This window comes from Talpa occidentalis, unplaced genomic scaffold, assembly GCF_014898055.3.
Source record: "Talpa occidentalis isolate TD23 unplaced genomic scaffold, MPIMG_talOcc4v2.1 talOcc4.17, whole genome shotgun sequence".
Lineage (NCBI taxonomy): Eukaryota > Metazoa > Chordata > Mammalia > Eulipotyphla > Talpidae > Talpa > Talpa occidentalis.
In genome coordinates this window covers 37,502,850-37,515,001 of record NW_023601754.1, presented here as the reverse complement: position 1 = coordinate 37,515,001, position 12,152 = coordinate 37,502,850, and the positions used below count along the sequence as shown (strand labels likewise).

Sequence of the window (12,152 nt, the reverse complement as noted above, 5' to 3'; positions counted from 1 at the left end):
GCCCTGCAGCAGGCAGGATGTGGCTGTGAGAGGCGAGCAGGACCTCCCAGCACTGGCCAGGAGAGGGCAGCGTTGACTCAGGACCTGGGAGCCCAGCCTCAAGCCTGGAGGAGGTCCTCTGTGCTGCCCTGGGGCCCTGGTGGGGGCTGGCCAACCCCAGTTGGGGGGAAGAGGACTGTTCCAGCCCCACACTCAGCATCCAGTAAGTGTCTTCTCCCCCTTTCCTTCCCTGCAAAGAGCTAGGGCTCCCATAATGGTCAGCCTGAGCCCCCACTCCTTGACCTGTTGGCAAGGTGGGGACACAGCTCAAGTTCACCAAACCCCAACCTTTTGCCCAAAGAAAGAGGGCTCCTGGTCTCCCCCCCACCCCCGGAAAGTCCTGAAAACTGAGCTGTTGCTGGTGGGTAGAGGGTGCCTGCTCCTGCTCCCACTCCTGTTCCCACTGTCCCTGTGATGTCTGGGGCCCAGGGGTGTCAGGTCCTTGTGCACACACCTGTCCTTCTGCCCGCAGATGAGGAGACCATGGCCCGACAGGCTCACTCCACACCTGCCTCCCTTCTCCAGCCCCCAGCACCTTTACCAGCCGCTCCTTCCTGCCCTTCTCGCTAGCTGGATTCCTGTTAATTCCACAGGTTGGTTGTAGACTAGGTGTTCATTTAACCTGTTTGAGAAGTACCTCTTCTTGCCCCCATATCACAGACATCAGCTGTGCAGGCTGTGGCCCCCACCCCTACCCTGCCCTGGCTCACCAGGACCCCAGGAGTCCTCTTGATATCTCCTGGCCCTACAGCTGTGTGTGATGTCTTCCTGGTGTCTGCCCATGTCTCTGCTGACAGCCTTGGGGCGCTTTCCCCACTAGCAGAGGGCCTGAAGTGAGGAGGCCTCCAACCCCACTTTTCCTGGTGCCTTGCTAGGCTTTAGATTATGAGTGTCACCCCCCAGGCCCAGCCAAGAATACCCAGCCCCCCAAGCCCTCACTGTTTCCTCAGCGGGACCCTTCACTGACACCTATTGTGAGGCCTCAAGGGTCTTAAAGACATGCCCAGAGCTCTTTGGAGGGCACCGGGCCCAGTCAGCCATCTGTCCAGACTAGTGGCCTTGGCCTTCAGTGTTCTGTCTGGTTAGAAGCACCCTTTACATCCCGCCCAGAACCATGCACGCAGATACACCCAGATTATAACCCTGACCACATGTTTTCTGGTGGTTCTGTTTAGTGGGTTTGTGCTTCTCACCCGCACCCCACTCGGCCAGTGCCTGTGACTTTACAAGCCACAGTTTGAAAGCCCCGGCCCAGACGACCTGGGTGCTCCCGTCCATCATGGAACACTGCTCACCACAAAAGTGAAATGAGGCTTGTGTGCAGGCGGGACACCGACTTACTCCCCTGCCCCCATGGTGCGCTGCCTGCTGCCCGGCCTGCGCCCTGTGGGGCAGTGCCCGGGTGGTCAGCACAGCAGTGCTGGGTCCCACCCACCAGTCGCACCCTCCCTGGGGACATGGCCCCACCAGTGCTTTGCTGCTCCTCATGTCATCCCTAGAGTGGTAACCAGAGTTCTTCCAAGACCCACGCAAGAGGCCCTGCACGCTACCTGCTCCTGTCCCCATGGGCACCGCCGGTTGTTTGGGTGACTGTCCTGTCTGCCCAGGCCCCTCGGGAGCAGCTGTCCCATGGCTGGGCTGGGGAACAGGCAAGCCAGGAAGGGTCCACTTGGTGGGTCAGCTCTCAAGGCACCAAGCAATGCCTTTGCGCCGCTCGTAACTCGTGGGGCCGGGCACGTCCTGGAGAGGCCCGGCAGGGAGCAGGCGGCCAGCTATGTGACTTGTCTGAAGGGGCTGCCCACAGTGGCCCACAAACAGGAAAGTGACTGGACGCCTTCCCTTCTGTCTTACGCTGAGGTCTGAAGGGAAGCAAGTTTCCTGCTGCTCAGGAATCCCCGTGCCTGGCCAGGGAGGCTGACAGGGTGGTTCTGCTGTGGTGACCAGGCCTGTGTGGTTGTGTTCGAGCGGCCTGGGGTGAGAGTTGCCGAGAGCTGGACCACATGCTCGGAGACTAACATGAGCCACAAGCTGGGTGCAGAGAGGGCCTTGTGTAAACACTGCGCTGTTTCCCCAAACCGTTTGCAAGCCTCCTCTCCCGGGCTAGAACCTCACGTAGGCCTTCGGCTATGGACTGGCTGGTCCCTGCCGTGGGGCCACGAGAGCCGAAGGGGGCCTGGGGAGGGTCTGGGTGGGCCAGCCATGGCAGGTAGCCCAGGCCTGGAGCTGCCCGGGAGGAGCCAGTGGAGGACAGATCCTCTCGGCCCGGCCAGAAATAGAACCAGATGAGCACATGTGGGGGACGCCAGCATGTTGCCGGGAGATGTGTAATGTCTTCCCAGATGTCTTAGATCATCATACACATTCACTCGGCCAAAGATGGTCGGTCCCTGGTGGGTGTCCCCAGGCAGCGGGGGAGGAGGGAGCCAGAGTGTGACTGAATTTCTCCCTTGTTGGGTTGCGTTCGGAGGACAGATGAAGTGGACACAGAGGAATTGGAGGGAGATGATTTATAAAATCCAGGGCTTTCGTCCCTGGATTCCAGAATGACTTGAATCTCAATAATTTATGCTTGTAGGAACTCGAGGGGGTTTAAAAAAAAAAATGCAGAAAAAGATAGGGAACTGAGAACAACGAAAATAGACTCGAGCCCCGTGCCCGAGCGCGCTGGGCAGGATGGAGCTGGCCGGCTGGGTGTACACTTCCTTCTCCAGAAAGTGGATGATTTTTAAAAAAAATACAGCTGAAGTTTTCTAGAAGCTGAATGCTATAACGCCAGGCTGCAAGCTCCCGCCACCTCGCGCTCTTGCCTTTCTCTTGAGAGTTTGGAGAACTTGGTCAACAGCCCCATGTGCCCCGGGGAAGCCATGCCCACCCCCTTCCCCGCTCGAGATGTCTCCAGCGGTTATGTGCTCTTGCGGGCTTCCTGGTGTCTCAAATAGTGCAATTTCTGTTTTCCTTTGAGATCAGCACAGTCCCATAGAACTTTGCCTGGGGTGCTGCTGAAGGTCGCCCTCTGATGTGGCGGCCCCCAGAAATCTGTGTCCCCCATGCTCCCGGCCCTGTCCCGTCTGCTCAGGCCATTCCTGGATGTTCTGAATCAACAAACCACAAACCATGTTCCTTTGTTGCCTCTGAGGAGCCCAAATGAGAACACTCTGCTCCCGGGTAAAACTGGGCCAGGGCCCCACGTGCTTCCGCTCCATGTCTGCCTGCATGCTGACCCCCGAGACACCGACCCCCACTTGGGGCTCTGCTGGGCCCCTGTCAGAGCCTCAGTTTCCCTGCAGTTTAGGGCGAGATGTGCCCCACCCTCCTGGCCAGCGCTGGGGGAGTGCGCCCTGGCCAGGAGTGACCCTGCAAGCAGCCGGTGGCCCAAGCAGCCTATGTATCGGGAGCAGAGGCCCGAGCGTGTCTGCTCAGCGCCCTCTCTGTCTCCTTGGCCTCGTCCCCCACACCAGGCAGAGTCCCCCCGTCACTCATTGGCCTACCCCAGGCAGAGTCCCCCAGAGGACAGGATGGGGCGGGGCCATCTGTGACCCCTGCTCCTCTGATCTGGGCCTTGTGGGTGTGGGAGCCAGGCCACAGTCTGTAAAAGCAACTGTCTTGTCTACTTTGACCCAACCCAATGTTCCCCACCATGCTGGTGGGGGCTCTCCCCACTCCCTAAGGATCACCTGAGGTGTTATCTGGTGCTTTTTGCACTGTTGACACTGTTTATGGTGTTTTGCAATCAGAAAAAGACAGGAGATTACAAAGCGCCGGCTGGGGACTTTGGATTGCAGGTTTTCCCTTTAAAAAGTCTGTTTCAGTCACCAGTGTTGCCCGTCAGGTTCCTTGCTCTACGCGTAGGGCCGGGGGGGGCCCCCCTTTCTGCCTGCGGGATAAGGGCTCCCAAAGGCGGGCAGCTTCTGGAACATTCCTGAGTGGCTATGTTACCATCAGAATTTGGGTGAGAGGCCCTTGTGGAGTGCGGCTCTGCCCGGCTCATATTTGCTGGGGTTGGCGAGGCTGCACGCTGCCCCCTATGGGACACTGAGGACAAGCCAGGCGCCAAGGGGCCTGGGCTCCAGCCACCCCAGGGGGCAGCCTCTGCCACTGCTCCACCTGGTGCCCTGGTCCCAAAGGCACAGCCAGAAGCCAGGCCTGGCACTGAGCCCACGTCCCTCAGCCGGCTCAGTTACCATCAACGTCGTGACTCCACTCTGATGCTGACAAGGAGCTGGGAGCTAGTGGGTCCCCTGCAGAGGTGCTCCAGGGGGACAGCGTGGGGGGGGTCATCTGTGCCCCCAGTGCCTTTCATCTGTACCCCCTTGGCATGGGTGATCGACCCAGTGGGAACCAGGTCTGGACCCAGCATCACATTCCACCGTGCAGCAGATTCAGACCTGCCCTTTGCCGTGAGGGACTGAGGCCCAGGCCCCCGGGCTCTGTGCAAACAGGCTCACCCCCTCCCAGCCCCGCTGTCTCAGGCCCTATCATGGGGTGTCCAGAGGGCAGACTCAGCTGGGCCCATCCTCCTGACTCAGCGGGCCCGCCCTGTCTGTCCTGCTGGCTCACGGCCTCCAGTTCTGGTCTCTTCTGTCTGGCACTGTCCACTCCCCCCAACTGTGCCTGCTGGGCACAGTGCTGCCACCGGGGGATGCTGGGGTGTCGTCTGGCTGACCCAGGAAAGCCCTGCTGGACATGAGGACTGTCCTCTGCCCGTCCTCTCTGCCCTTCCCTCTGGCCCTATCTTAGCACATCTGTCCCTCCACAGTAGTGAAAGGGACACGTTCCTCAGGCCAGAGGGATTCCAGAGCACAGTCTGTGAGAGGCAGGTGATGTGGCTCTGCCCACCTTCTGTCAGGCAGGTGTGCCCCTCCCAAGGGCCTTGTCCAGCTGCCATGGGCTGCAGCCATGCCCGATGCTGGGTACAGGGCAGGCCCGGGAGGGTCTGTCAAGTGCTCATATGGAGGCAGGGGGCCTGGGACATCTCTGCCCCTCCCTGGTTGTCCATGTGAGTTCCTGAAGCCATTCAGAGGTCTGGCTGGCTGGGTCGGTGAAGGCCATGCAGTCAGGGGGCTCAGAGTCAGGGTCAGCCTCACGCTCCCCACTTTCCCTGCTGTGAGGTCAGAGGTCTCTGCACAGTACCTTTGCTGCTTGTGCATCATGAGAAGAGGCACCAAACTCCTGCTGTACTGGGCACATGGCCACAAAGCTTGGGCATCAGCGGAAGAGAAGTGTGGGGTGCCCCCAAAGACCTGCCTGCTCCATGCCCTCCTCTTTCTGCAGCCTGTTTGACATGGGTGGAGAGTATTACTGCTTCTCCTCAGACATCACGTGCTCCTTTCCTGCCAATGGCAAGTTCACCGCTGACCAGAAGGCCATCTACGAGGCGGTGCTGCGGAGCTGCCGCGCCGTAATGAGTGCCATGAAGCCAGGTGAGGGGGCCTCGGGAAGGGCAACAGGGGGTGCAGGGTGGCCTCTGCCTCGCAAATCTACTCCCCTCGTGGGCTCAGCCAATAAGACTCCTGATGGTATCCACTCCCCAGGGCCACTCCTCGGAAAGGTCACCCCTGACCTCCGAGCAGGGACACAGCTGGGAGTTGGGGAGCTCAGCCCAGGTCACCCCATATACCATTTGGCCTCTACCTGCACGTCCCCTTGCCCTGTCCCACAACAGTCTCCTCTGTGGGGGCTTGGCCAGCTGTGGACACACATCTGGTTGGGCATGGGAACAGCCTCTTGTTCAGAGCTGTGTCTCCCCAATGTTCCAGGTATGGTGAGTGGAGGCCGTGGGGCCCTTGGGTATCCAGCCAGGACAACCTTAAAGGCTGAACTCAATTCATACTGAATTTAGGGGGAGCATGGTGGTGAGATTGGTATCGCTTCATTTAAAAAAAGAAAGGAAGATCCTGTGCCCGAGAATTGGAAAGCCCTGGGACATGGTCTCTTGCAGACCCAAAACCCAATGGTTCTGCAGCCCCCCTGGTCCCACCACCAGTCGTTGGGACACGTTGCAGCAGTGATCACCCAGCGACATGCTGTTTGGGAGGGTCCTCAGCTACTGTCATTTTCAGAGGCAGCCAGTCAGGGCCCCCCATGGTCCCTGTCTAGCCCTGGAGAGCCCCCACCAACCAACGAGGCTTGGAGGTGCTCTGGCAATGCCAGGCCCAACCTCCCCCCTCACTTGTCCAGTGGGAACATAGTTCAGTAATCACATGAGGGAACACAGATGTGCCCTGAAAGGAAGATCAGGAAGGAAAACTGACGGGGTGACATGGTGACTGGACGTCCCAGGGTAAGAAGCAGCAGCCTCTCATGCTGATAGTCTGGAAGCCAGAACCTCCTCGTGTACGAACATGGGCAACTGCCCGGACTGGCCAGTGGAGATAGAAAAAGGGCAGGTCAGGGTGGCCAAGGCTCCTGTTATTGTAAAAGGGGGCCTGCGAGGATGTGGATTCACTTGTGCTTATAAATTCATGGAGGAGACAGACGGACTGACAGAAGGGAGGGGGCATAGGGAAGGTGCTCATGACCAGCCTTTCAAGGTCTTCTGACTTTGAAGCTGAAAGACATTCATCTATTACCTGTAAAACGTGGCCCCCAGGAAGCCATCTCCCCGGGAACGTCTCCTCCCCATACGCCTTACCTTCCTGTAACACCAGAAAGAGAAGATTTGCTCTGAAGAATGTCGGGCATTCAAATGATAAGTGTTTCCCACGCAGTGATCAGCTATGGCAGTGGTGGGGGGTGGGGGCAGAGATGTGGTGGGCACCAGGAGGGCTCTCTGCCCGCCTGCGCTTAGCTCTCTGGGCCCCCGCAGCCTCACCATGTGGGTGGAGCAACCATGTAGGTGAAGCAAAGTGTCACCTTTCCTTTGGTGGCATCCTATCCTTACCCACCCAAGGGCTGCTTGTGGATTCAGAGGTCCCGGAGGGGCCTGGCAAGCTCCCACCCTTGCTTATCCTCACCCAGTATTGAGAAGTCAAGGTCTGGCACCCCCACTCACCCAGGAAAGCCTGCTGGGTACTGGGCAGGATCTGGGTGGCACCACAGCTGGTGTCCTGGCCAGCTCAATTGGCCAATCCAGCAACCCCAGTTCTGCCCCAGAAAGTAGCCAGGTCCCCAAGCAAGTCTCTAGGGCCCATTGTCACACTGAGAAAGACCTGATGCTGTTCTCTGTCACCTGGTGCCCACCTGGTCAGCCTGGTCCCACAGGGCGCCTGTCAGCCCACTCTAGGGGCTGACACAAGGCCTCAGGCCCGTCCTGGGGTAACCATGGAGCAGCCAGGTTGGGCGCAGCTAAGCTGGTCTCTGCATCCATGAGATCATCCTCCCCCAGCACACAGCGGGGCACAGATCAGGCCTGCACTAGGGCCTCAGGGTTCCCCAGTGGGGGGATGAGCCCCCACCAGGCTCCCCAGCCCCCAACACACATACTGCAAGATTGTGACAGCCTGACTCCATCCGTGCAGGAGCTCAGATGGGGGCAGGTCGCCTCCCATAGCAGCGAGGAGGCTGTGGCCAGGTCAGCCCCCTGCCCCGTCCTAGCGGAAATGCCCCTGGTTTGTGGGTTCGGCTCCTGGGCCAAGACAAACACCCACTGAGACTACATGGCTGCTTCCTGCGACCTTCCAGGCAAGAGTAAATAAAGACGGGGTCACAGCAGATGGCTAGAGGAGAGCAGTGCATATACATAAGGTGGGTTACGGCCCCCGCTGAGGAAGGCAGGCCTTGGCCCCCAGGCCTGGGGTCAGAGAAGGAAGGTCCCTCAGTGACCTAGCAGGAAACGAGGGCTGGGCTTTCTCAGAGAGGCCACCTAAGGTGGCAGCGGCAGGCCAGGCAGCACCTGGGGGAGTGCCAGCCTGCAGGAGGGCCTGTACTGGCTGTGTGGGGCTGCTGGCTGTATGCAGCCAAAGTTCTCCATGGTGGGTGACCCACCCGTGCAGAGCAGCCTGTGTCCATGGGCACTAGGATGTGTGCCCATGGGTCCCTTGCCCTCTTGATGGCAAGAGGTGCTGCGGGAAGGGGCCTGGTGGGCCTGGTGGGGCGGCCCAACGCTGGGAGTCTGAGGCGGCCGTAGCTGCGGGCGGCCTGCGGCAGCACAAGGTCCCGCGGACCTCCCACAGCCATCCTGGGGCACCGAGGTCAGCTGTAAGCACACAGACTTGTCTCCCACTTCCCAGCACCCAACACATCTCACCTGCCCATCCTGGCCTCCCCCCACATCTAGGGCAGTGGGCCCCCACGTTCCTGAGCTCCTGCCCCACAGGGACCCCCACATTGGTGGTACAGGCAACATACCCTGCTCCTTGTATCTCCGCACAGCCCATGAGGCAGTGTGTGCTGCTCCTCTCCCCCTCCCCGCCAGTCCGTGGTGTCAGCGGGAGTCCTGGCCATGTAGGGGCGGTGGCAATACTAAGTCAGGGGAGGCTGTAGGTGGTGGGAAATGCCACCGCCCCATAGTGGTCCTGACGGCAGAAGAGGGCACTCAGAGCCGCTGGGGCCTGGGAAGAATGTGCGGGTGCCACGCGTCTGCTCTGGAGTGTGGTCGCGGTGCCTTTGCTGGCTTTGCTTCCCCCTGACTCCCCTCAGACCTCTCCTTAGAGATGGCACAGAACACAGGGCCTGGCAGGCAGAGGTGCGGGAGCTGCTCATCGCTGGGCCACAGGCATCTTCTGGCTGGAGCCAGGATGGGGAGGCTGTCTTGGATGAGGGCCCTAGGTTACTCCTCTGGCCTGAAAGACCCTCCAGCAGGCTGTAGGACCAGGAGTGCCTCCTTCACTCCCTAGCGGGGTGAGGGTGGGGGTGGTGCAGACCAGCAGAGACCTGCTATCCAAGGGCCTGCCCTGAGTCTTCCCTCCCGCACCCCCAGGGCCTGGCGCACACATCACCTCATGGGTCTCCCGAGGGCCATTGTCTTTGAGTGAAGTAAGCTCTTTGTCTGGAAGTGGCTGTGAGGATGCAGCTCTTAGGGCCCTCTGCTGCTTCCCCCCTCCACTCAGGGCTCCAGGGCTGTCACGCCCTGGGCAGGAGCCTCAAGGCTGTGATGGATGCTTTTAAGTCTCCGAGAGTCAGCCTGAGCCACAGGCCCAACCTGGCTCCTGGCCCATTGGGGGAAGGTGTGGCCTGAGGGGACCAGGTAGGCACAGACTGCCAGAGACCTGGGGCTGCTCTGGGCACCAGGGCTCTGTTTCCTGAGTCCTGTTTCATGAGGCAGATGGTAGAACACAAACCCAGAGGTTCCCCTACCCACCCTGGAGTCTGTACATGAAGGAGGGGCAGGGCACACCCAAATCCCAGGCCCAAAAGGCCACAGCAGTGGCTACAAGAAAGCCATATGGGAGATTGGGGTTCCCACACAGGCCATGTTTGCCAGGTGCAGAGCAGGGCACACCCCACCCTTTCAGGACTCAAGCAGAGGTCCAGTTATGAGTCCATGTGCTGTGCTCAGGAAGCACAGGAAGGGGCAGTCAGGAAGGGCTTCCTGGAGGAAGCCTCAACACAGGCTCACAGGAAGAATAGCAGCGAGTGGGAAGGTAAGGTGCCAGCTAAGGGAACAGCAGGTGGAAGGCAGAGGGAGTGCCAACACTTAGAACCATTGACGTGGCACTCTGCCTGTGGGCGAGGGACAAGGCTGGAGAGGGAGGCCCGGCTGAGGAACTGGAGGCTCTGTCTTCAGGGTGGGAACAACCTCTACTGACCCACTTTCTAGAGATGTGTCTGGGCCTTCTACAGGACATAGTGGGGATGGGTGGCATTATAAGGGTTTGGACAGGGAGACTGGGTGGGGGTCCAGTAGAGGCCCACAAAGGGCCCAGATTCAGAGATGTTTCAGGGAAAGCGAGACACGATTCGGTGCTTATTGAGGGTAGGGGAAAGGGAAGGGCAGATGACACCTAGTCTCTGCTGCATGGTCCCCAGTGCAGCCTCCGGGAGCTGAACAGCTTTGGGGGTCTGCTAATGCCTTTAGGCTGGGCTCTCTGGGTTCCAAGGGGCCTGCAGACTAAGAGAGGGAGGGGGCAGCTGTGAGTCAGGGCAAAGTCTTGCCCACTGTGGACTGGGCCTCAGTGGGCCGGGAGGCCCAGGTTGTGCCCACCCCACCAGCCTAGCCGAAGGACAGTAACCTTCACACACTTCAGGGGCCCCTGCCCAGCCATGGGTGTCGTAACCACCATCCGGGCCAGACGCTGAGGCCAAGTTGCTGGAGGTTTAATCACTGTCACAACGCTAACCACACACAGGCAGAAACTCCCCCTCCTAGCCAAGAGAGCTGTGTGCAAGGCCTTCCCCGAGGGTGTGCAGGCGAGCAAGACTAGAGGCGCCGTGGGGACCGCCTGGGCCCGCACGTCCGGCCCCCACGAGGGGCCACGAGGACAGGAGAGGAGCCGAGCTGCCAGCACAGAGCATGATTTATACCTGATTCCCACCCTCTGCCGAGGCCGCCGAGGCCGCATCCCCACTGTGGAAGTTAGCCAGGCCTGAAGTCAGGCTGCGCTTCCTGGGGCTCCCCTTTGGCGCCCAGAAAAGGCCCCTGTCCAAGAGAGATGGAGTTGAGCTGGGGTTGGGGCATCAGTCACTACCCAGGAGGCCCTCCCTCAGCCCCAGCAGCCAGGACTTGTGGGGGGTGGGTGGGAGGGGCTCTTTCAGGCCCGGAGCCTGGGTGTGGGGCAGACCCAAGGAAAAGGCAACTTGTGCTTCCGCCAGGACCAGCACTGTCAGCCAGGCCCCCAGTGCTGAGGGGTTGGGGGGACATCACTCTTCTGGTGGGAGACACAAGACACCAATAGTCAAGCTGTCCAGGGGCTGTACAGGTGAGAGGTGCTAGGAGAGAAATAGTGGGGATGATGGGGAGAATGATCGGGGTGGGTCCCTCCAGGGAAGCCTGAGTTTTATGCTGAGATAAGATCCCATGGATAAAGATTTATAGGCCAGGCCAGGTCTGCAAAGTGTCTGATACAGAAAGACCTCGGTGAGCTTCTGGAACAGGTGGCCTGGCCCGGGCAGGGCAAGGTGGGTGGGTGTGTCTCCGAGGAGAGCAGTGGTTGGAGCTAGCTTGCTAGGGCCGGCTTTGCAGCCGATGGGCAAAGGCAGCATCTGAAGCTACAGCAGTGAAGCGTAGGGTCTTGCTGTCAGCCTGGTCTTGCTGAAGGTGAGCGGCGTGCTGGGCTCCAGCACCCGGGTCTCCATTTCAGAATGCCATATAGGAGAGAAAGCTTTTCGGGGTGTGAATGGGGCTCTACCCACACGGCAGTAGTGGTCATAGCCATACTTCAAACCCTGGGACCCCACCCCGTGGCCTCCCCATCAGTGCCTCACTGCAGTGCAGGTGAGCAGGGTGGGATTCCAAGGAGGCCGTCTGTCCATCTGTCTCTGGGGACAAGAGTGGGTGCCCTCCCTGCACTGTGGGCGTGGACTGGGCACTGTGCTGTGATCTTGTCAGGGTACAGCCCCAGTCCCCTGCTTAAAGCCTAGATCTTGGGGGTATAGGAGGTGAGATCAGGTCTGGGCTTCAAGCCTAAGACCCTAACTGTCTCTAGCAAGGAAGGGGCCCCCACCTGGAGAATGAGTGTCTGACAGGTAATAGCTGCATCCAGAAGCTGTTACCTCTCCTCACCCCATCATCTTGTCCTCTGGCATCCCTGAACCCAGACCAGACCATGTCGCCCAGCCCTGGCAGTGCAGGGGCAAATGAGGCCTGTCTTGTCAGGGGCACCGGAGATAAGGGCAGGGCTTGAGGCCCTTGAGAATGGGGGCTGCCTGCCATGTGCAGCGAGCGCAGGGACTGGACTGGCCATCCCTGGTTGGAGGGAGCACTGCGTAGGGATGGGGGCCTCATCCTGTCCACGTGTGTCTTAGGCCACTGGCCTCAGCATGCAGCCTGCTCCCAAGCTCATCCCTCAGGGTGGGGCCGGGAGCGTCCATGTTCTCAGTCCTTGTCTGGTGCTTAGGCTGAGCACCCAGGTGAGGTGGAGCTCCCTGAGGGTCAAGGGTGAAGGTGGGAGTCCATAGAACCCGGCAGACATGGTGGGTATCTGTGGTGAAGGCCAAGGCTTTTGGAGGGCAGCTCCATGGATCCCTGTGCTGTAGTCCCCCAGGGGCTGGGCAGGGCTGAACCCAAGCCCCACAGA

The 12,152-nt window shown here is 60.0% G+C and overlaps 1 protein-coding gene across 1 annotated transcript in view; it reads left to right on the top strand.

Moving 5' to 3' along the window:
* The window catches only part of PEPD (peptidase D), a 93,318-nt gene that overhangs the window by 75,896 nt on the left and 5,270 nt on the right, over nucleotides 1-12,152 (top strand). The window contains exon 12 of the mRNA XM_037516494.2: nucleotides 5,311-5,459. Within this exon, the coding sequence (XP_037372391.1) occupies nucleotides 5,311-5,459 (149 nt within the window). The remainder of the gene's footprint in view (nucleotides 1-5,310; nucleotides 5,460-12,152) is intronic.